The sequence below is a fragment of the Myotis daubentonii genome, chromosome 12, assembly GCF_963259705.1.
Source record: "Myotis daubentonii chromosome 12, mMyoDau2.1, whole genome shotgun sequence".
Classification (NCBI taxonomy): Eukaryota; Metazoa; Chordata; class Mammalia; order Chiroptera; family Vespertilionidae; genus Myotis; species Myotis daubentonii.
Window position 1 is genome coordinate 12,319,067 of NC_081851.1, and position 24,313 is coordinate 12,343,379.

The window sequence follows — 24,313 nt, forward strand, 5'->3', positions numbered from 1 at the left end:
GGTTTGTCTCTGGTGTTGCAGACGCTCCTCAGGTGTCCGGGAACCCTGACCTCTCATGGGCTCCCCCTGGAACATATGACCCGACTACCCTGCTGGGAGTGTCTCCCGCTAATCAGATGCCTTGAAGAGGACCATAATTTCCCATGTAAGGTGCGAGCACGCAAGGCTACTGGCATCTGGGAGGCATTCAACCTGTCAATCCTCCCTGAATCCCCTTGTTTTTCAGTCTAGGACACCTGCCCTCCTCGCCATGGACCGGCCTCCAGGGCAGGGACCCTGTCAAGTCTCCTCCCGGAGAATAAACCTCCAATGTTGCCTGAAGTTAGCCCAAACGCTGGTTCACCTCCGTTCAGGAGCCGCTTGTTGCTACCAATTTCTGAGCAGTGGTGTGGGTCCCAGGGCTCAGGCCCAGCCGTCCAGATGGCGGAGTTGCCCTCCCAAAGTCGCACAGCTGTAGGCGGAGCTGAGTTCTGAACCTGTGTCTGTGGGATGCCAAACCTGTCCACAGCGTCACCCACCTGCTGACCACCTCTCAGTCTGGGAGGCGCCTCCTGCCCCTGTGAGCCGGGGTCTTTGGGAAGGACCTCGGGCCGAGATGCTCATCCCTCTTGGTTCTGGAGGGACCCGTGACTCACCGTGGGTGCAGCCTGGGTGCTGGGAGGTGGAGGTGGAGCTGGAAGGAGCTGTAGTGATGGCTGAGGATGAACAGGCCCCGGAGCCCAGCTCTGATGGCCAGGGCTTGGTGGCTGGGTCAGCGGAGGCATCTCCTCGAGTGCGGTCAAGGCTGCCTCTGTGTGGGGCCACTCCCTTTGGTATTGGGTCCCCAGGGCCTGGGGCAGAGAAGGACAGTGAGAAATGAGGCTGCAAAATCCCATGCCAAGTTGGGGCGATCACCTGAGGCCTAAAAGCAGAGGCAGCAGGGCCAGGGAGCCCAGGGACAAAAGCGGGGCCGTGTGCCTCACGGTCTGTGGTCTAAGGGGGGGCCCTGGTGGCAGCCTGAGTTGGAGGCCCCAGGATGCCGGCCCTGGCTCTAACCATGGCTCACAGTGTGAATCCCCAGCAGCCGGGAGGAAATAAAGGGTGAGCTCAGGAAGCTCAAAAAAATGTTGGTAAAAGTCCAACACATTAACTACTGGCCCCCCTGCCGTGTCCCTCAATCCCTGATCACTAGTGAGTAGACCTGGCCTGTGGCTGCTCAGGACCACTCCCGACCTGGGGCCAGGCCCTCAAGGTCCGGGATGTGCACCCTGCAAACGGGCTTCCCTTCTGATTTGAGAAAGAAGTTCACTGCCACCCTAATAATCATCTGTTTAAGAAGTTTTCATCTCTCATGGTGACTGATTGCAAGAATGAGTTTTACCTTGTATGTTTTGCAATCTCTGAGTTTTCTACTGTGAACATATACTCTTGTCCAAGTTAAATAAAACCTCAATGAACACAGCAACATTGGGAGCAAAAACAAACCTAAAAGACCTTGGACTACCTCGTAGTAGGAAAGGGGATGGCTCTCCAAATACAAATGAAAAACGAATGCGGTTGGAGTTCCTCAGAGCATCAGGACAAGGCTGTTTTGAACAGTGTCCTGCTCCAGGCAGCCAGAGGGCTATGGTCCCAGAGCCACGCCCACTGTGGGGATTCTGGGCTCTCCACTCTCCGAGGACCTGCTGCCCTTGCCCTTCAGCCACCCAGTGTCTGGACTCACCGGGAAGTTTTAAGCACCCACGCCTTGCAATTGAAACCAAGGGGAGATTTGGATTCTGAAAGATAACCTTGATGAGAAGCAAGATTCAAGTCTGGTGGGATGAATCTGACAGGCGTCCACTGCGTGAAGTCAGAGAGCAGTAGCCGGGAGGCGGATGCGCCAGACAGCAGCCAGGGCAGAGAGCGCGCGTTTCCAACAGCATGCTGGGCAGGCAGGCAGGGGACCAGCACACAGCAGCCCAGGAATCAGAGGGATGCATGTGACAAAGTCAGTGCCACATCAACTGACAGGAGCAGTGTGAGAATCACCCGTTTACTTTTACGGTGACCTTGTGTTTATATGATAGTGGTTTTCCATTTATGGTACGGATAACAATCTTTTAAAATAAAGTGGAAACTGCAAGTCGATTCAAGGGGAAGTATGTAAGTATCACTCAGGTGAAATAGACTTTGCAAAATCATGGAGATGGTATGAGGATGGCTGAAGACAGAAAACAATGCAGTAGCTAAAGGCTTCTGTGGACCAGCGCTCCAGCTGATGATGACAGTGAGCTGATGTCCGGTCTGTCCACTGCTGCCCTCACAGTAGCATCCAAGACGTCAGAGGACCTCAGCACAGTCCTAAAACGTCGCTTTGGGCTGAACCCCGGCTGAGCAACATCGATCCGATTATTTGAGATGCTGAGTGGAGCAGTCAATTCTTCAAAACACAGAACACATCTAAAAATGGACTGCTCTGCAAAAGCCAAGATTCTGTGCTCTGACTCAGAAGGTGGAGACAAGGGCAGCAGATTTAAAATTAGCGGCCCAAAAATGAGTCTGAAAAATCTCACTTGACAGGAGGTGCGCAGTTTCGGAAGCATAGCGACCGCTGATGAGTTCTGCGCTGCACAGGGGCATGGTCTACAAGCCTGCAGGTGCGAGAGAGGGGGCGGCACTGGGCCTGGGGCCTCACTTAGCACAGACACCCTGGCCCAGGGACCTGGTGTGGATGCCCCAAGCCGCCCCTAACACTGCGCTGTGCTGGAGTCAGGTCCAGAGGCTGGGACCACTGGTCTCCTTTAAAGTCAGAATCCAGGTTGGCTACTTTAAGCTTGGCTTGGAATTTGGGTCAGGAGGAGGGGTCCACTATGGGTCATCTGGCCTTTAGCTACTGTTTTTCTGTTTGTTTTTTGAATTTCAGACATGAAGGCAGGTACATTGTGAAGACACTGATGGATTTGAAATCCCCACTGTCTGAGAAATGGAGGGGCTAGTGAGAAGCAGGTTTGATGTCAGAGGAGGTCCAGAACCTCAGGCGTTTACAGAAAGCCGGCCGGGCTGATGAAGACTTGGCCTTGTCCTCACTTCCGCTTCTGCAAAAGCGACTCTTTATGTGCCGAGGTGCTAAATTGTGATCCCCCGATAACCCAAGAGAGGAAGGAAAAACAAAACAAAACAGCAAATAAATGAAATGAATAACAAATGACTGCGTTAGCTAAATGTTCTTGGGAAATCAGAGTCCTGTCCTGCCCAGGAGAGTTGGAAACAATACCCACAGCACAATCAGAATCAGGACTCGATGAACCATTACGCTCTGACCCCACTTAATTAATTTAGTGGCATCCTTGTGCCCAGACTTTACTTAGCACGTGAGGAGGATTCTATATTGCTCTAGGAGCCAATGCCTTAGACTATTTTTCAATTTCAACGTGTTAAATTATTAAATAAGAATGTTTATTGGTTTAGGACCCAGTTTTTCTTAGTCCTCCACCCTAGTGACAAGATCCCTGGCAACTTGGCTCTCACACAACTAACTCCTGCTCCTGTTCGAACACCTTGGGACACTTCCTGGTGTGCTTCTGGCTGCTGCAATGGGACAGGCCACCTGAACTGCTCACTAATAGTCCTTGTGCATCTCAAACAGCCTCTTGTGGAAGGATGAGTTTGAAATTCATCTTTTTCAGACCAAAATACTGTCAACATCAAGAATTATTCCCATTTAGATCCCTACGCATCTTCTACTGCAAACCTACACTTCATGACCTTTAAATTATGGAGTCTCATCAGAGCAGACAATTGGCCTAACTTCCTGAACATGTCATGTACATGAGCGTAACTGACTTATCTGATTTCTGACTTAGGATTCAAGTTCATAGCAGGTCCACTGTTATTTCTCTCTCCACAGCACCACCTGGTGGCCACAGCTCACACCACAGGGGAAGGAACCCACTACCAGTGATGGTGAACCTTTTGGGCTCTGCCTGTCAGCATTTTGAAAAACCCTAACTTAACTCTGGTGCCGTGTCACATATAGAAATTTTTTTGATATTTGCAACCATAGTAAAACAAAGACTTATATTTTTGATATTTATTTTATATATTTAAGTGCCATTTAACACAGAAAAATCAACCAAAAAAATGAGTTCGCGTGTCATGGTTTCGCCATCACTGCACTATGCAATGCTGGTGCCCCAGGCTTGGTCAGCACCTTCAGGGACCAAAGCAGCCTCAACTGCAGGCCGTGCTCACAGTGTTTAAGAGTTCAGCCTCTGTAATCTGTCAGGCACAGGTTCAGATCCCAGCACCACCCCTTATTCTCTGGGCAAGTGCTTAACCTTGTCAAGCCTCACTTTCCCAGCCCTGGAAAGGGGATAGGAATCGTACCTGCCTCACATGGCAGTTGGAACTAAAGGAGAGATGTAAAGTGTGAAACTAGCTAAAGGGTGCTGAGCCCAGAAAGAGCCCCCATTACATGGCTGCCGTTACTAATATCTACCACTGACCTGCTCATTCATGGATCCAAACAGTTGTTTCTTTATCTTTTTTTTTTTTAAAATTTATTTTATTGCGTAAAGCCATGGTCAGCAAACCGAGGCTCTCGAGCCACACGCAGCTCCCTGCCCTTCCCCTCCAGCCCCCGAGTGTGCCTCCTCCACAAAACACCACGTGCGGGCATGCACATACAGTGCGATTGAGACTTTGTGGCCCATGCACAGAAGTCGGTTATTTTGTGAAAGAGCCGGTATTTTGTGGAAGAGCCACACCCAAGGGGCCAAAGAGCAACATGTGGCTCGTGAGCTGCGGCCCGCGGATCCGCAGTTTGCCGACCACTGGCTTAAAGTATTACAAAGAGTACTACATGTTTCCTTTTTTCCCCATTGACCTTCCCCTGGCCTACCCTACCCCCCAGTATCTTGAGTCCATTGTTTATGCTTATATGCATGCATACAAGTCCTTCCGTTGATCCCTTACCTCCCCCACCAACCCTCCCCAGCCTTCCCGCTGTAGTTTGACAGTCTGTTCCATGCTGCTCTGTCTCTGTATCTATTTTTGTTCACCAGTTTATAATGCTCTTTATTATCCATAAATGAGTGAGATCATGTGGTATTTTTCTTTTATTGACTGGCTTATTTCACTTAGCATAATGCTCTCCAGGTCCATCCACACTGTTGCAAATGGTAAGAACTCCTCTTTTTTTTTTTTTTTTTTTTACAGCAGCATAGTATTCCATTGTGCAGATGTACCACAGTTTTCTAATCCATTCATCTGCTGATGGGAATTTAGGCTGTTTCTAAATCTTAGCTATGGTAAATTGTGCTGCTATGAACATAGGGGTACATGTATCCTTTCTGGTTGGTGGTTTTGGTTTCTTGGGATATATTCCTAGAAGTGGGATCACTGGGTCAAATGGGAGTTCCCCTTTTAACGTTTTGAGGAAACTCCATACTGTTATCCACAGTGGCTGCACCAGTCTGCATTCCCACCAGCAGTGCACGAGTGTTCCTTTTTCGCCACATCCTCGCCAGCATTTGTCCTTTGTTGAACTGTTGATGATAGCCATTCTGACAGGTGTGAGATGATACCTCATTGTCATTTGAATTTGCATCTCTCTGATGATTAGTGACTTGGAGCATGTTTTCATATGTCTCTTGGTTTCTGAATGTCCCCTTCTGAAAAGTGTCTATTCAGGTACTTTGACCACTTTTTATTGGATTGTTTATCTTCCTTTTGTTAAGCTGTATGAGTTCCCTGTAGATGTTGGAGATTAAACCATTATCGGTGATAACATTGGCAAATACGTTCTCCCATGCAGTGGGCTTTCTTGTTGTTCTATTGATAGTTTTGTGTGTGTGTGTGTGTGTGTGTGTGTGTGTGTGTGTGTGTGTGTGTGTTTGCTATGCAGAAGCTTTTTATTTTGATGTAGTCCCGTTTGTTTATTTTCTCTTTAGTTTCTATTGCCCTAGGTGCTGTATCGGTAAAGATATTGCTACCACAAATGTCTGCTATTTTGCTGCCTATTGCTTCTTCTAAGATTTTTATGGTTTCCTATCTTAAAGTCCTTTATCCATTTTGAGCTTACTTTTGTGTATGGTGGAAGTTGGTGGTCTATTTTCATTTTTTTGCAAGTATCTGTCCAGTTTTCCCAACACCATTTATTGAAGGGATTCTCTTGTCTCCATTGTATGCTCTTGCCTCCTTTGTCAAACATTAATTGAGCATACTGGCTTGTGTTGATATCTGGGTTCTCTGTTCTGTTCCACTGGTCTTTATGTTTGTTCTGGTGCCAGTACCAGGCAGTTTTGAGAACAGTGGATTTGTAGTATAGCTTGCTATCTGGTATTGTGATCCCTCCTACATTGTTCTCTCTCAAGATCGCTGCAGCTATTTGGGGTCTTTTTTTATTCCAGATGAATTTTTGGAGAGTTTGTTCTAGATCTCAGAAGTGTGCCATTGGTATTTTAATGGCGATTGCATTGAATTTATAGATTGCTTTGGGTAGTAGGGGCATTTTAACGATGTTGATTCTACCAATGCATGAACATGGTATATTCTTCCATTTGTTCATATCTTCCTCTATCTCTTTTTTTCAATGTTGTGTTGTTTTCTGAGTACAGGTCTTTTATGTCCTCAGTTAAGTTTATTCCTAAGTATCTTAATTGTTTTGTTTTTTTTGGTGAAATGGTAAATGGGATTTTTTTTTTCGCTTCTCTTTCTGTGAGTTCATTATTAGTGTATAAAAAGGCCATAGATTTCTGGGTGTTAACTTTATATCCTGCTACTTTATCAACTTCACTTACTAGGTCCAGTAGTTTTTTAATGGAGTCTTTGGGGTTTTTTATATATAGTAACATGTCATCTGCTAATAAGGACAGTTTTACTTCTTCTTTTCCAATTGGATGCCTTTTATTTCCTTTTCTTGTCTGATCACTATGGCTAGCACTTCCAGTACTATTTCAAACAGGAGTGGTGAGAGTGGGCATCCCTGTCCTCTTCCCATTTATAGGGGAAATGAGTTTAGTTTTTGCCCATTGAGTTTGATGTTGGCTGCAGGTTTGTCATTTAAGGCTTTTATTATGTTGAGGTATGGTCCCTTTATTCCCACTTTGCTGAGAGCTTTTATCAAGAAAGGGTGTTGGATTTTGGCAAATGCTTTTTCTGCATTGATTGATATGATTATGTGATTTTTGTCTCTCAGTTTGTTTATGTGATGTATCACATTTATTTATTTGTGGATATTGTACCATCCTTGCATCCTCGGAATAAATCCAACTTCGTCATGGTGTATGTTCTTTATAATGTAATGCTCAATTCGATTTGCTAGAATTTTGTTGAGGATTTTTGCATCTATGTTCATCAAGGATATTGGCCTGTAGTTCTCTTTTTTGTGGTGTCTTTATCAGGTTTTGGAATTAGGGTAATGCTTGCTTCATAGGAAGAGCTTGGAAGTGTGCCTTCCTCTTGAATTTTTTGAAATAGTCTGTGGAAGACAGGTTGAAGTTCTTTGAATGCTTGGTAGAACACCCCTGTAAAGCCATCTTGACCAGGGCTTTTGTTTGCTGGAAGATTTTTGCTCACTGCTTCAATTTCTTCGGGAGTCATTGGCCTATTCAGGTTTTTTTATTCTTCTTGATTGAGTTTTGGGAGCTTGTATTTTTCAAAGAATATGTCTATTTCATCTAGGTAGTCCACTTTATTGGAATAGAGTTGTTCAAAGTACTTTTTCATAATCATTTGTATTTCTGTGGGATTGGTTACTTCATTTCTTTCATTTCTAATTTTATTTGGGCTCTCTCTCTTATCTTCTTGGTGAGCCTGGCTAGAGGTTCATCAATCTTGTTTATCCTTTCAAAGAACTAGCTTTTGGTTTTGTTGAACTTTATTATTGTTTTTTTGGTCTCTATGTCACTTATCTCCATGCTGATCTTTATTATTAGCTTCTTTCTGCTTACACTGGGATTTTCTTATTGCTCTCCATCTAATTCTTTGAGTTGTAGGGTTAGATAATTTATTACCATTTTTTCTTGTTTTTTTGAGATAGGCCTGCAAAGCTATGAACGTCCCCCTCAAGACTGCTTTCACTGTGTCCTATAGATTTTGGATGTTGTGTTTTCATTGTCATTTGTTGCCATGATGCTTTTATACTTCTTCTTTGATCTCTTTGGTAACCCAATCATTACTAAAAAGCATTCTATTTAGCCTCCAGGTTTTGATTTTTTAATTGTTTTTATTGAGTTGATTTCTACTTTTTTGCCATTGTGATCTGAGAAGATGCTTGATATGAATTCTATCTTCTTGAATTTGAAAAAAAAAAACTTTACCTGTGCCCCAATATGTGGTCTATCTTTGAAAATGACCCATGTGCACTTGAGAAGAATGTATATTCTGTGGCTTTGGGGTGTAATGTTCTGAAGATGTCAATTCCATCTGATCTAGTGAGTCATTTAGGATTGCTGTTTCTCTGCTGACTTTTTGTTTAGGGGATTTGTCCAGTGGTGTTAGTGGGGTACTAAAGTCCCCTACTGTGGGAAACTGTTTATTGCCTTCACTATCTGATAAGCATAGACAGAGCACTCCCCGAAACCCCCCCAAGGCTGGGTGCCTTTGAAGCCCTAGCAAAGCCCGGAGCTAGGCGCCACCTCTGTTTGTCCAGACAGTGGTAGCTGAAACTACTCCCCCATTTATTATTATGTAAATCCTTGCTGATGGGCTAGTCTGCTTGTTACTGGGGGGTCGCCTGCCTAAGGGCTACTCCAGATCAATAAAAGATTGGAGCAGCCTGAGCATGGGTGGAAGTCCCTCTCCTTGAGTTGGACTTGCCCGCCTGGACCTCCGATATTGCAAAATTATCTCGTGTCTTTACTCACATTTGTTGTGCGGCTCCTCTTTCAGGTACCAAACCCTACTCCACGCGGGTCGTGGAAGGAAACACACTCAACACCCTACTATGACTGTATTGCTGTCAATCTCTCCCTTGATATCCTCCAGAAGTTTTGTTATGTATTTGGGTGCTCCTCTATTGAGAGCCTCTATGATTACGAGAGTTATATCTTCTTGTTGAATTGCTCCCTTTAGTATTATGAAGTGGCCTTCCTTATCTCTTGTTATGGCCTTCACTTTGAGATCTAATTTGTCTGATATAAGTATTGCTACCCCAGCTTTTTTTTTTTTTCATTCGTCTGAAAAAAACTTTTCCAACCTTTCACCATCAGTCTGTGTGAGTTCTTTGTTCTAAGATGAGTTCCCTGTAGACAGGAGATATATGGGTCATGTTTTCTTATCCACTCAGCTACCCTATGTCTTTTGATTGGGGCATTTGATCCATTTACATTTAAAGGTACTTGTTTGTCACCATTTTTATTCTTTATGCCTGTGTTCCTTCTTCCCTTCCTATTTCTTCTTTTTATAGCACACCCTTTAGCATTTCTTGCATTGTTGGTTTGGGAGTAATAAACTCCCTTAGTCCTTTTTTGTCTGTAAAGATCCTGATTTCACCCTCAATTTTAATTGATAGCCTTGCTGGATACAGTATTCTTGGATTCAGACCCTTTCTTTGCATGACTTTGTATATTTCATTCCATTCCCTTCTGGCCGATGTGTTTCTGTTGGGAAATTAGTCAATAGTCTGATGGCAGATCCTTTGTAGGTAACTTTCTGTCTCTCTCTGGCAGCCTTTCAGATTCTTACTTTGTAGTTGGTGTTGCCAATTTAATTATAATGTGTCTTGTTATCAATCTTTTGGGGTTCATCTTGTTTGGGACTGTGTGAGCTTTTTCTTCCCGATATCAGGGAAGTTTTCTGTCATTATTTCTTCAAACAGATTTTCTATTCCTTGTTCAGTTTCCTCTTCTTCTGGCACCCCTATTACGCGGATGTTGTTTCTTTTTGTGTTGTCCCAAAGTTCCCTTAGGCTCTCGTCCTATTTTTTAAGTTTCTTGTATAGATGCTGCTCTGCTTGGGCATTTTACCTATCTTGTCTTCTAGCTCACTGATGTGGTCCTCCACTTCTTCTAGTGTACTGTTGATGCTTTCTATTGAGTTCTTTATTGCAGCAATGTCATTTTTTCATTTCTTCTTGCTTCTTTTCATTTCTTCTTGGTTCCTACACATATTGTTGAATGTGTCTTCCATCCTTTTCAGTGACCTTATGACCACTTCTCTGAATTCTTTCTCTTTCATACTGCTTGCCTTCATTTCATTTCCTTCCTTTTCTGGTTAGTCCTCCTTTCTTTTGTATGCGGGCTGTTTCTTTGTCTCCCCATGATCTCTCCTCTCAGTGCTTCTGGTTATGTAGCTCTCTGTCTCCTGCACTGACTTTCTTTAGGCAATGCCAGCTGTGTTTACTTTGCCAGTTCCAGGTGAGTGCTCTTTGATTCAGCTGTTCCTTCTGCTCTGTGACAAGGCACAGGGCTTGTCCGTGAGTTCGCACATTTGTCTCCCTCAGAGAAAACCTGCCAGGTGCCCGTGGTCGGGGAGGTTGGAGTTCTGGCATTCCTAGATTCACAGATGAGATAACTGGTCCCTGGAAGTCTTGGTTTTAAAGTCCCAGGAAGCATCTGAGATCTCCCCAGTTGAAGGTAAGACTGGGGTTCTTATCACAGTCCGTCTCTAATCACAGCCATCTCCCCTACAAGATGGCTTGGTCTCTACAGCAGAGCTGGCCACTCCAGAAGAGATTTCAGCTGCTGTAGAGTCTGCCCAATCATGGGCGGCCAGTCTGCCAGTCCCAACAGTCCCTTGGAGTATAGCTGTCCCTCACTCACAAATACTGATACTCCATGCACTCTCCTTTCGTTCTCTCACTCTCACACTATCTAGAAGCCTGCAGTCCTGTCAACAGCCATCTTACTTCTCCTATTTTTTTTGTTTTGTTAATCCTCACCTGAGGATATTTTTTTCAGAGAGTGGAAGGGAGGCACAGAGTCAGAGAGAAAAACATCTTTGTGAGAGAGACACATTGATTGGGTGCCACCCACACACCTTGAACGGGCCAGGCATTGAGCTTGAAACCCAGGTACTTGCCCTTGAACAGACTCGAACCCTGGACTCTGTGATGTGAGAGATGATGCTCTAACCACTGAGAAAAACCAGCCTGGGCAGTCAAGCATCTTTTCTCTGAAAGGGTTGCTAAGTCAATTCGGCTGATTACCGTTAATTAACTCAACTTAGACAATAACACAAGGGGAGGTGTGAGTGTGAAAAAAATTATGTATCCTGTATGAAAACCAGAGGCAACAGATACCTCTAGATAAATGTTAATAAGTTTGTTATCATTTCCCTGCATGTGAGGATTTTACCTAATTCACCTCCTGTAAAGACTTGGAATGCAAGCATTAGTCCCCAAACACTAGTATGGATGCATGTACACATTGTGTTTTTTGAGTTTCGAGGGACACACCAGGTCCCGAAGTGGTGAATGTCACCCAGAAAGGCGTGTGCACAGGTCACACTCAAGAGGCGGCTTGTCATGGGCCCTGGTGCTGTCACAGCTGCCCCTGAAAGGGCATGAATCTCAGGCCTGGGTTGGTCTTCAGGAAGTCCTGGTGTCCTTCATAAAATTTAAATGCTCAGGGTGCACGTTTGGCAGGTTTATAGGTAAGTCATGTAGAACATGATATTTAAAAGTAAATTGAAAACTAAGCCATGTTTAAGGCAAGTAAGATGCACTTTCCCCCTCTCCCAAACCTTAACATCTCTGAAATCAGGATGCAGCTTCGAGCCTGTCTCACAGTCACTGTCGACCAGGTGGCAACTGTGACAAAATCGTCACTGCTACAATCCATATATCTTCTTCTTATGTGAGCACCCTTGTCTGACAGCCTCTTAGATTCGATGAAATACATACAGCACATGCAAGTAGGAATCCACTTCAAAAGCTCTGGAAATTCCACATGACAACCCTGAATGATGAGGTACAGTGCACACCGTGGTGGCAGGACTCAAGGCCAGATCAAGTCAGAGAAGAAAACTGGACCCGCTTGTCACAGTGACAGGAAGATCAGAGCCACAGGAGGCCTCGCTGAAGACCTTGCAGCTGTCCATCAGGTGTTAAATGCACCGGGGATCTCCCTACAGAAGTGGCTTGGAGGAAACATCCGCTGTGGAGCTATCTCTGCAGGAACTGTGTGGAGATCAGTTCTGGATATTCCAGTCCCTACCAGTGTCCATGATTTGTGAGGCTCCTCATGCTGAAGGACCTGAATTGTTCTGGGAGAACATGCAGCCACACTGACGGGGGTTTATATTTCCTACTTGGGTGTTCACATACCAAAGGAGACAGATGTGGTGTGTGTAGCATGCCCCCTTCAGGCTCCTACACACACACACACACACACGCGCGCGCGCGCGAGTGTGCGCGCACACGCATGTACACACCTAGCACGCAGTCTCCTTGGTTCTCCCATCCCTGAGGGAGACCTGAGATCCTCCCCCCAACACTTCCCGCCTGCAGCCAGGTAAGCCCTTCCTACCTTTTCCCCTGGGCCCCCTGCAGGTGTCTTGCTCTTCTGTCACCTTTGAGCAGCATGGGGTGGCCTCGAGGGGTTCCAGCTGTGATTGAAGAGGCTGAGAAGTACTGGGCGAGGCCTGGTCTGAGGACCCCAGCGGCCAGGGAGGCCTCTGTGGGGTTGACTTTGGTCGTTCTCTGGATCCCCCTTTCTTTAGTTTGATGAGTTTGACTAAGACTTTGGCTCCAATCCAGTGCTTTTTCCTGTAAGAAGTAGGTTTTTAGGACACAACCAAGCCTCACTGCCCCTCCAGCAGGTGTCTGGGTGCCCTACTCAAGCTGGGATTTCCATCACCAGCCTGAGAAGGTGGCGCTTAATTTGGTTCAGAATGAGGGTGCTCGTTTCCATCACCATGCTCATCCCCCCTGGGGCTCAGGAGGTGGCACACAATGTGCAGTTAATCTGCACAGACCCAGGGGTGGTTGGAGGCCTTCAAATGGCAGGAACCCACACTAGCCCCTCGGGAAAACAGAACTTCACACCTAGCTCTCAGCTCTTGATTACTGTGCCAAGGGCAGGAAGTGGTGCCGTGCTGACCTAATCATGCTGTTTGGCAAAATTCCACCAAAACACCATTTTCAGAAAGAGTCAGGGACCTCCTCATTTTCTGCTAGGTGTAATAATACAAGAAATTGGCTGGCATACTCTGCCCATTCTCGTCATTGAGGAATCTGGGTGAGGGGAAGAGGGCAGGAGAGTGGGCCGTTTGAATTAAAAACAGTGAGCCCTGGGTGGTGTTGCCTGGTGGTTGAGCGTCGGCCTGAGCACTGATGAGTGGTGGGTTTGATCCCCCAACAAGGGCACATACCTGGGTTGCAGGTTTGATCCCAGGCCCCGGTCAAGGTGTATGAAGATGGACACCAATTGATGTGTCTCTCTCACATAGATGTCTCTCTCTCTCTCCTTCTCTCTCTCTCTATCTCTCTCTCTCTCCCTCCCTCCCTCCTACCCTGCCTCCCTCTCTCATTTCCCCTTTCCCTTCCTCCCACCCCTACTCTCTCTAAATCTCAATGGGAAAAATATCCTCGGGTGAGGATTGGAAAAATAACTAAATAAATGAAAATAGTGAATGTAAAAGGTAATTCATTGCAGCTAACAGGAAATGAAGCATTCTAATGTAACAAGGACCACAGCTGGGTTCTGGTCCTGGCTCTGCCATGAAACAGCACTGTGCTTACACAAGCCACTCAATTTCCTCATCGGCGCCTCAATTTCCCTGTCGACAGAAGGGTCAGGCGGAGGTTCTGAAATTTTGTGATTTCTACAGAGAGGCCATGCGGGACTCATGGTGATTTGACCTCAAGCCTGGGCTGGGACAGGACAATGGGAAGGCCCTGCTCCTGGGCTCAGGCCCGGGCCCAGGGGGAGCCCTGCTGGACGGAGGCCGGCAGTCCTGGGGGTCAAATTGGCCCACCACCGGGCTGCTGCTCTCTGGGGAAGGGAATGTGTTTGAGAACCTGCCCTGGGGGGGTCCAGTGAACCCAGAGGAATGGAGGGCAGAACAAAAGGTTCCTGTGCTTGAAGACAGGGGTGCTGGTCCAGGCATCTGCCCCAAGCTTCCTTCCCAAAACAGAAGCATGATTTTCTAGGTCCGGCAATCTTGAGACAAAAGCTGATACGCCTGCTTTAGTGGCTCTAAAAGCACAGACTCTGCCCTTAAACAGGCTCCTGGCCAGCAGCATTCACCATCCCTCATAGGATAACCCTGAGAACTGAGGGCGGGACTGAAAGAAACTCTAAATTCTTTCCATGCTGGGATGGACCTGCACACAGGGACCTGCCATACAGCGGAAGGTACGGGCCCAACAAACTGGCCGCTGCTCTAGGTGCTACAGCTTCCCCCACTCGTGAAAAAGCAAGCTTTCTGTCCTGGGTGTAAGCTACTGACGCTTCAATCAACTCACTTCTTTGGCGCTGGATCATGGAACTTGTGCTGAGCCATGCTTTTTTCTTCCAGTTTTTCATTTTGTCTCTGTAAGCCATTGAATTTGTCTCTAACAGAGGAGAGAGAAAAACAGTCTGTTTTTTAAAATAAAACACATAAATTGACGCATCACCCTGCCTGGGACCTGGCCCAGAGGAGCCAGTGTGTTTCTGGGACTCAGACATCACGGTGCTCATGACCACCATGACCCCTGAGTTGGGAATACGGGGATGGAAGCATGTGACATGGGTCCAGGAGCCTAACACGTCGAGGAGACAGCTGAACACCTAGGGTCAGGCTGGACATCACCTCAGGAGAGAGCCCCCGAACCATCTGACACTCAAGCTGGGAAACCCCGAGGGTTCGGGCCACGTCAGCTCAGGACGTTGGGCACTCGGGTCAGACCCAGGGCTAGGCTAGCTCCTGCGGGTGCAGCCCAATGATACCTTTAGTGGTGGGGAGGGGTCTGCCCTCGGTGACTTAGACGGGCATGGGCATCAGATTAAAAAGGTCAGTTTAGCAAAGTCAGACCTCCGACCAGGGCCCACTCCAATGTTGGGCTTCTGCTAACACTTCTAGTGAAACAAACTCAAAGCCTTTTGGGAGCCAAACAGATAAGATCAGGAGCAAAGCGGCCTGGGAGGACCTGAGGGAGGAGTGGGGGCTACGGCGAGGCTGAGCCCTTGGTGCCACCTGGGACCTAACGCGGGGCCTGCAAACGAAGCGCCGCTCTCCATGTGGCGGAGCTTCTGACAGCTTTTCCCAAAGGATCCAGAAGCCCCGGCTCTGAAGCACAATCTCTTAATTCCTAAACGTGGGAAGTCAGTTCACATTTTTAAAAACACAGAAAGGACCAGAGAGACACCTCTTAAACCTTGGGCTGCCAGAGGGCACCCCTGCTCCTGGGAGAGGGAGCCTGGCCTTCCTGAAGCAGAGGGCATGGCATGCTTTCCTGTTGTCTGTCTAGGACAGTGATGGCGAACCTATGACACGCGTGTCAGAGGTGACACGCGAACTCATTTTTTTGGTTGATTTTTCTTTGTTAAATGGCATTCAAATATATGAAATAAATATCAACAATATAAGTCTTTGTTTTACTATGGTTGTAAATATCAAAAAATTTCTACATGTGGGAGAACCAAGATGGCAGCATAGGTTAATGCCGGAGTTTGCTGCTTTGAACAACTACTTTGAAACTAAAAGACGGAACTGACATCACCCAGAACCACAGGAACGCTGGCTGAGTGGAAGTCCTACAACTAGGAGGAAAGAGAAACGCATACGGACACTCAGAGGAGGCGCAGTGCTGAAGTCAAATTCTGAGGTGCGGAGTGCGTGGAGCCCGCTGGTGGTGGAGGGCGCGGTTGGCGTTTTCAATCGGGAGGGAGTCACAGACTCTGAGCTCAAGATACAGGCGAGTCTTTAGGGACCCAGACTCAAACGGGAGAAGCGGGACTGTCTGGCTTCAGTCAGAGCGAGTGCAGCTTTCTCTCCCAGCTTTGCACCAGGTGCTGGGACTCAGAGAGGCAGAGCCCCTGGGGACAGGACTGAGAGCTGCCATAATTGCTCTCTCCGGCCCACCCTGTTGATCCTGTGCGACCCGCCCTGCCCAAGCCCTGCACAGAGGCATTTGCCGGATAGCCTCAGGCAAAGGCTAGATTAGCACCTCCCTAGAGGACAGAAGTTCTCTCACTGTTGACACAGCTGATTCTCATAGCCACTTGGCCTGGAGGTCAAACTCTCCCTGGTATTAGCTACAACAATCAAGGTTTAACTATAAGACTGCGAACAAAGTCCACTAGGGGGTGCACCAAGGAAGCATAACAAAATGCGGAGACAAAGAAACAGGACAAAATTGTCAATGGAAGATATAGAGTTCAGAACCACACTTTTAAGGTCTCTCAAGAACTGTTTAGAAGCCGCCGATAAACTTAATGAGATCTACAAGAAAACTAATGAGACCCTCGATGTTATATTGGGGAACCAACTAGAAATTAAACATACACGGACTGAAATAACGAATATTATACAGACTCCCGACAGCAGACCAGAGGAGCGCAAGAATCAAGTCAATGATTTGAAATGAGAGGAAGCAAAAAACACCCAACCGGAAAAGAAAAATGAAAAAAGAATCCAAAAATGCAAGGATAGTGTAAGGAGCCTCTGGGACAGCTTCAAGCGTACCAACATCAGAATTATAGGGGTGCCAGAAGATGAGAGAGACCAAGATATTGAAAACCTATTTGAAGAAATAATGACAGAAAACTTCCCCTACCTGGTGAAAGAAATAGACTTACAGGTCCAAGAAGCGCAGAGAACCCCAAACAAAAGGAATCCAAAGAGGACCACACCAAGACACATCATAATTAAAATGCCAAGAGCAAAAGATAAAGAGAGAATCTTAAAAACAGCAAGAGAAAGAAACTCAGTTACCTACACGGGAATACCCATACGACTGTCAGCTGATTTCTCAACAGAAACTTTGCAGGCCAGAAGGGACTGGCAAGAAATATTCAAAGTGATGAATACCAAGAACCTACAACCAAGATTACTTTATCCAGCAAAGCTATCATTCAGAACGGAAGGTCAGATAAAGAGCTTCACAGATAAGGAAAAGCTAAAGGAGTTCATCACCACCAAACCAGGATTATATGAAATGCTGAAAGGTATCCTTTAAGAAGAGGAAGAGGAAGAAAAAGGTAAAGATACAAATTATGAACAACAAATATGCATCTATCAACAAGTGAATCTAAGAATCAAGTGAATAAATAATCTGATGAACAGAATGACCTGGTGATTATAATAGAATCAGGGACATAGAAAGGGAATGGACTGACTATTCTTGGGGGGGAAAGTGGTGTGGGAGATGCGGGAAGAGACTGGACAAAAATCGTGCACCTATGGATGAGGACAGTGGGTGGGGAGTGAGGGCGGAGGGTGGGGCGGGAACTGGGAGGAGGGGAGTTATGGGGGGGGGGGAAAGAGGAACAAATATAATAATCAGAACAATAAAGATTTAATTTAAAAAAAAATTTCTACATGTGACACAGCACCAGAGTAAAGTTAGGGTTTTTCAAAATGCTGACACGCCGAGCTCTAAAGGTACGCCATCACTGGTCCAGGAGCCATGCACACAGTGCTCGCTATACAGCGCCCCCCACTGGGCCGCCGGCTCCTGTCCAGTTCCTGCCTCTCCTCACCCATGTGGCCTTGACATCTCAGACCCCAGCTTTCCCTGCTTGAAAATGAGTCCTCGGCATCCAGGCAGCTGCTCGGGCTCCTTCAGTCAAGAAGGTGCCCAGGCCCCCTAATCCAAGGGCTTTCCCGCGAGTTCACCGCAAAGTGAGCACCCGCGAGAAGTGATCGCTTGCAAACCACTGGGTCCCTGGCCACGAACCTGCTCTGCTCCCAGCGCCCTCATTTCGGACTCTGTTCTTCTAGTCTGTGTTATTCTGTTCCCACAGCCGTCCCCTAGCCCCACAAACTCATGGTTCAGCTATCCCAGGGCTGGGGAAGACTCCGCTTGGAGCAGGCTCAGGAAGCCTGCCCACTCTCTGACCTGCTACAGACACTTTCTAATGCAAAACCGTCATCAGATCATCCCCCAGGGTACCAGGTCCCTACTCTTCTAGTTTGCACCTGCCCAAGCTTTGCTGGTAATTTTTAGCAGCTGCGTTATAGAGAGCCCACTTCAGGGTACAAACTCTCACTTCTACCCCAAAAGTACAGTGAGGTTTTCCATGTCAACCATCCTTGGTAGGTGTTGAGCGCCCTGTAGATGAGCAGACAAATCCGGGAGAACAGTGAGCAGAATCGTCACCCTGGGGAGCTGGGACAGTGCCCCAGTGGTCACTGTGGCCATGTCCCTCTGTCCCACACTGGCCAGCCATTCCCGATCACAAGGAAGGACAGTCCCAGCAGCACAGCCCCGAGGGGTGAAGACCACCCTGGACCCACAAGATGCATCTCAGATGACTTGACTTCCAAACCACAAGGTTTCCAGCACCAAGGCTCTTCCTCCTGCCCTCATTTCTGGCAGCTTCCTAGGCCCTGTACACCAGCATCCCTTAATCACCCACTTCCCAGTGAATCCGACTCATTAGCCAGGCATGGAAGCCTTCCACAGCTGAGCACTGCCTCCCCCAGCCTTCCTTCTTGCCCCACCTTCTTGCCCCTATCCCCCCCACACACACACTGGCCAGCCTTCTTCCCATCCATGTCAGCAGCAGAACCCCAACTCCTACCACTATGCTTCCTTCTACCTCCATGGTGCTCCTCAACGTCTGTGTGCACATAGCTCTGCTCACATCCCATCACTCCTACTGGTTCATGGAGACCAGGTAACTGGTTCTGTGCACTTTGCAGGGCCAGGCCTGTTGGCAAACACAATGTCCGCAGAGGGAGGACAGCCACTGCACACCAACAACCCACTCTGCAGCCCATTAAGGGAAAAACCGACGCAGAAAGGACTCAGCCTGCGATCTGAAGTCCTTCCCTAGGAGCCTCTCTTTATCACTGTTGTATTTTTCAAAGTGAACTTGATCCCAAAAGAAGATTAAGAAGCGTCTGGCAGGGGGCAGTGTCTCTGAAAAGCCAACAAAGCCAACCGCCCCTATGTGCAGAAATCTAGAACCATTCCCGGGAAAACGAGAGAAGGATGTGCTGGTAGGATGGTCCGTCCCCTTGCCTGGGACACCAATGCACCCAGGGGTTCTCTGCTGCCCAGAATGGTGCGGTCTAGTCGTGGAGCTAGAAGCCACGGCCCCTCTGTTGACGGGCGTCCGTCAGCCCACACCCCTCACACGTACAGCTGCTGCTCCTCCTGGTGCTGGTCCTTGTCCTCCACGTCCTCCTGGAGAAGCCTCTGGTTCTGCTCTTTCAGCCTTTGGATTTGGCTCTGCAGGTCACGTTTTTCTCCCTCCAAGTTGCCCTTGAGGCGGGAGACCAGCTAAAACACAGATGGACAATGTCTCAAACACCACACGCTCCCGTGATTCCACTGCTGGGAGTCGACATCCAAAAGGAGAAAAAGGCCACGTGCACAAAGATGGTCATTTTGGTATGACCTACGTCAGCTGGCATGACCAATACGGCCAATGCCATGGGGATGGCCAAGCCTTCTGCCGCTGCACTGTCCAATCAGGCAGCCACTGGCCACGTGTGGCTGCTGAGCACTGAAAACGCAGCCAGTCTGAGCTGAGCCATAAGTGCAAAATATATAATAGGTTCTGAGGACTTAATAACAATTAAAAATAATGTAAAGTATCTCATTAATAAGCTGCCCGGTGTGTGTGTTTCTCAGTAGATTGAGTGTCCCATTCACTAAGAAATCACCAGTGTAATTTCTGAGTTGTGGTGAGCCGGCACGGCCATGGCATACTCAGCCCCAGGCTGCCTTATGTGCCAGGCCAGCTCAGCCTGGTTCAGTGACCCTGAGAGGGGTCAGTGAAGGATTAAGAAAAGACAGCAAGAGAATGAAAGCTGGGTCTCAGTGGGATGCTGCTCCTCTGACATAGAGACAGCGCCAGCGCCCACAAGCCGTGTCTTTATTTTATAGCAGATGCCACGAGGCAAAGGAAGGGCGTGATCAAGATGTTGACAACATTCTCGTGGGTTTCAGTCCTACTCAACTACATGCACCTGAACTCTATCACTCAGGCATGTGGGGCCACGTGTTCGGACCACAGGTTCAAGCTTACCACTGTAGCTGTTGGCTATAATTGTGCTGGGAAGGCTCTGCCCTCCAAGCTGGGCCTTGCACGTCGCAATGAGAGGACTGTGCCCTTTCATCAGTCCAAGGCTTGAACCTGTCCAAACACTGTAGCTGCGCCCCACACTGATCAAGGCACATGCCTGGGTTACTGGCTCCACTCCCCAGTAGAGGGCATGCAGGAGGCAGCTGATGGATGTTTCTCTCAAAAAATCAATAAAAAATCATATTATTTTAAAAAATCTCATTAATAAGCTTTTGGGGTTACATGTGATATTTTAGATATAAGGGTTAAATAAAACAGACCCCTACATTAATCCCACCTGATTCCTCTTACTTTTTGAATATGGCTACTAGAAAGTTGTCTGTACACAAACAGGCGTGAAGCTGGACCTGAATTTTGGGCTGAGGCTGGCCAGCTCCTGCTCTAGAATATCATCGTGGTTGGTGTAGCAGGAAAGTCCCAAGCTTTGGCTTCAGACAAACGGGGTTCCAACCCGCTACTTCAGAGGGACAAGGATGGGAACCCCAGCTCACAAGATCATTGTGAGAATTAAATGAGATGACACAGAGAGCAGAGTGCTCAGTCGAGAGGATGGAGATGAAACGGTACTTGGATGCTTCCATGCACCTCCCCGACAAAAAGCAAATATCAGGTGAAAGGTGTTCTGTAGCACACCCCTTCCAGTCATGGTGTTCATCCCAGTCAACTGCCTCTGGCTTCCTCTCTGCCTCTGAGTGACATTCACACACACCCTTTGAGCAGAGATGCCAATGAGGACCCATTCCCACCTGGCTGAGCCCAAGGCGTCAGCCCAGGGAACAGGCCCACCCAGCGTCCTGAGGCCCTCCAGCCCCAGGCCTCACCTGGCAGCGGTTGTCCAGCTCGGTCAGCGAGATGTCCGTGCTCTGAAGCTCCTCCCTCAGCCAGTTGCACTGGTTCTGCCAGCAGTTCACCTGCAGCTGCGTGTCGTTCAGGGAGGTTCGCAGCTTCTTGTTGTCTGTGAGCAGCTCGTCCTGCTCCCCCTTCAGCTCCTCATACCGGCCCTGCCAGCTGTTCACTTCCTGCTGCGTGTCATTCAGGGACAGTTGCAGCTCCTTGTTGTCTGTGAGCAGCTCCTTGGTGAGGGCATACAGCTCCTTGGTGAGGGTGTACAGCTCCTTGTTGAGGGCGTATAGCTCCTCTTGCTCTGCCTTCAGCCCCTCGTACTGGGCCTGCCAGTGGTTCACCTCCAGCTGCGTGTTGTCCAGGGAGGTTTGCAGCTTCTTGCTGTGAGTCTGCAGCTCCTCCTGCTGCCCCTTCAGCTCCTCGTACTGGGCCTGCCAGCTGTTCACTTCCCGCTGCGTGTCATTCAGGGACAGTTGCAGCTCCTTGTTGTCTGTGAGCAGCTCCTTGTATTCTGTGAGCAGCTCATTGGCGTCGGCCTGCAGCTCCTTGTTGAGAGCGTACAGCTCCTCTAGCTCCGCCTTCAGCCCCTCACACTGGGCCTGCCAGTGGTTCACCTCCAGCTCCCTTTCATGAAGGGAGGTTTGCAGCTCACTGGCATGGGTCTGCAGCTCCTTGGTGAGTGTGTGCATCTCCTCTTGCTCCCCCTTCAGCCCATCGTACCTGGCCTGCCAGTGGTTTACCTCCAGCTCCCTTTCATGAAGGGAGGTTTGCAGCTCACTGGCGTGGGTCTGCAGCTCCTTGGTGAGTGTGTGCATCTCCTCTTGCTCCCCCTTGAGCCTCTCGTACTGGGCCTGCCAGTGGTTCACCTCCAGCTCCCTTTCATGAAGGGAGGTTTGCAGCTCACTGGCGTGGGTCTGCAGCTCCTTGGTGAGTGTGTGCATCTCCTCTTGCTCCCCCTTCAGCCCATTGTACCGGGCCTGCCAGTGGTTTACCTCCAGCTGCCTTTCATGAAGGGAGGTTTGCAGCTCCTTGTTGTCTGTGAGCAGCTCTTCCTGCTCCTTCCTCAGGCAGTTGCACTGGGCCTGCCAGCAGTTCACCTGCAGCTGGGTGTTGTTCAGGGAGGTCTGCAGCTTCTTAGTGTGGGTCTGCAGCTCCTTGGTGAGTGTGTGCATCTCCTCTTGCTCCCCCTTCAGCCCATCGTACCGGGCCTGCCAGTGGTTCACCTCCAGCTCCCTTTCATGAAGGGAGGTTTGCAGCTCACTGGCGTGGGTCTGCAGCTCCTTGGTGAGTGTGTGCATCTCCTCTTGCTCCCCCTTCAGCCCATTGTACCTGGCCTGCCAGTGGTTTACCTCCAGCTGCCTTTCATGAAGGGAGGTTTGCAGCTCCTTGTTGTCTGTGAGCAGCTCTTCCTGCTCCTTCCTCAGGCAGTTGCACTGGGCCTGCCAGCAGTTCACCTGCAGCTGGGTGTTGTTCAGGGAGGTCTGCAGCTTCTTAGTGTGGGTCTGCAGCTCCTCCTGCTCCCCTTTCAGCTGCTGGTGCAGGGAATTGGCCCTAGGGGTAGAGAGACACAAGGCCAAGGGCTGAGGCACACTCCCAGGCACTGTCCCAGTTGTGCAACCTTAATCAAAACTGCAACCTCTCTGGGCCTCAGTTTTTTTCATGTGTTAATGAAGGGTTGAACAAAATCAGCGGTTTTCAAACTCTGTTCATTGGGGTTCGAGGAGGCTACCCCAGGTACCCCACTGCCAGCTGGGGTAGAACAACAGGCAGGCTCGGACACCACGGCAACAGAGCATCCCTGTTAAAGTCCTTTCTATCTGAGGCTTTGGCACATCTGCCTACTTGGAAAAAGGGTTCTTTGATTCAAACATTTAAACACTGAATCAGAACATTACTGCTCTAAGACTCTATGTCTATATCCAGCTCTTCTCCCCAATTCCAAGCCCCTTTCTAATTTCAACTACTGAGATAAATAAAATAGAAGATTCTGGAGTGTTACCTATATCCACTTAAATCATCATCATCATCATCATCATCATCATCATTACCTGGGATTCCTTGGGGTAGATTATACCAAAAAAGATCATATGACCAGAGGCTCATGGACTCAATGTGAACACAGGTGTGCGAAGTTTGGCCCACACAGCTTTTTAATTTTTTTTAACATTTATTTATTTTATTCTATTTTATTTCATTTTAAAGTGTGTATGATTTTATTAATTGATGTCTCTCCAATAAAGACAACTAAAAAAAATAAAATAACATAAAAAAGAAACAGAACAAGATAAAAAGATTCGCCATTGTGGTCCTGTGAATACTCGCGGGTTAGGTTTAAGGGTCCCTGGCCTCAAATATGTCTCCAGGTCCTCCCATTCCTCTGTCCTGCCCAAAAAAGCAGATTTAATAAAAAACACAAACAAAACAAAAAAATAATTACTGTATCAGCATTCCAAACTTTTAAGGTACCCATCAACATTCAGATATCTTTTAAGGTACCCATCAACATTCAGATATCTTCTTCTCAGGGAAAAAAAACAACAAAAAAACAAACAAAAACAAAAACAAAAAAACAACAACCAACATACAGAAGGAAGACCTGGCAGCCCCGCCTGCCTCCCAGCTGACAGCCTCTATAGCTGGGCTGTATTCTCCACCAGGGCCTGGTCTATTGCTGACTCTCCTTCCCCACCTGCTGGACCTGCCCGGCCACTGCAGGCAGCTGAGTTTACTCAGGGCTGTAGGAAGGAAGGGTTCATATGGTCACGCCTCTGGGTTGAGGCAAGACTTGGATTCGAATCCTGCCTGTGTCACTAACTAGGAGCATTGACCTTGAACAAGTTGTTTAATCTCCCTGAGCCTGTTTCCTCCTCTGTTGCTGTGGATTTTTTAAAGGATAACAATAGCTCAGTCAATTCTTGTGATTCACAGTATAATGTTCTGCCCAACCACGTGAACCCTGAATTAGTGAGTACTGAAACTATTCCCACCGGTTCCTGGGAGTCTCTGGTCACGTTTTGTCAGCTCATCAAGACATAAAGACGCCTCGTGTAATACACTCAGAGCCAACAGCACCATACCTGGGCCCGGATGACCCTTGTGTGCCACTCGAATATTCCCCGTGAGGCCCAGCGCAGCCTTGCACTTGGGAACACTAGACAGCACTTCAGCACTCCATTTGGGGGCCATTTCAAACAGCGAAATCGCCTCCAAAGCACACAAAATAGAACACCATGGCACTCAGTGGCCCATGAAGAGGACGCTGGTAGGTGAGAGCTGAAACAAGTCTGGGGTCAAAGGCCTTGTTCAACCTCAGCTACAAATGT

General features: G+C 48.0%; 1 protein-coding gene across 1 annotated transcript in view; it reads right to left on the reverse strand.

Moving 5' to 3' along the window:
* Positions 1-402: 402 nt before the first annotated feature.
* Positions 403-24,313, reverse strand: part of LOC132213894 (protein Daple-like) — a 46,374-nt gene continuing 22,463 nt past the window's right edge. The window contains exons 15-21 of the mRNA XM_059660775.1: positions 22,445-22,541; positions 20,969-21,058; positions 19,194-19,339; positions 14,372-14,461; positions 12,432-12,670; positions 636-830; positions 403-482 (exon numbers count right to left, since the gene is read on the reverse strand). Of these exons, the coding sequence (XP_059516758.1) occupies positions 403-482; positions 636-830; positions 12,432-12,670; positions 14,372-14,461; positions 19,194-19,339; positions 20,969-21,058; positions 22,445-22,541 (937 nt within the window). The remainder of the gene's footprint in view (positions 483-635; positions 831-12,431; positions 12,671-14,371; positions 14,462-19,193; positions 19,340-20,968; positions 21,059-22,444; positions 22,542-24,313) is intronic.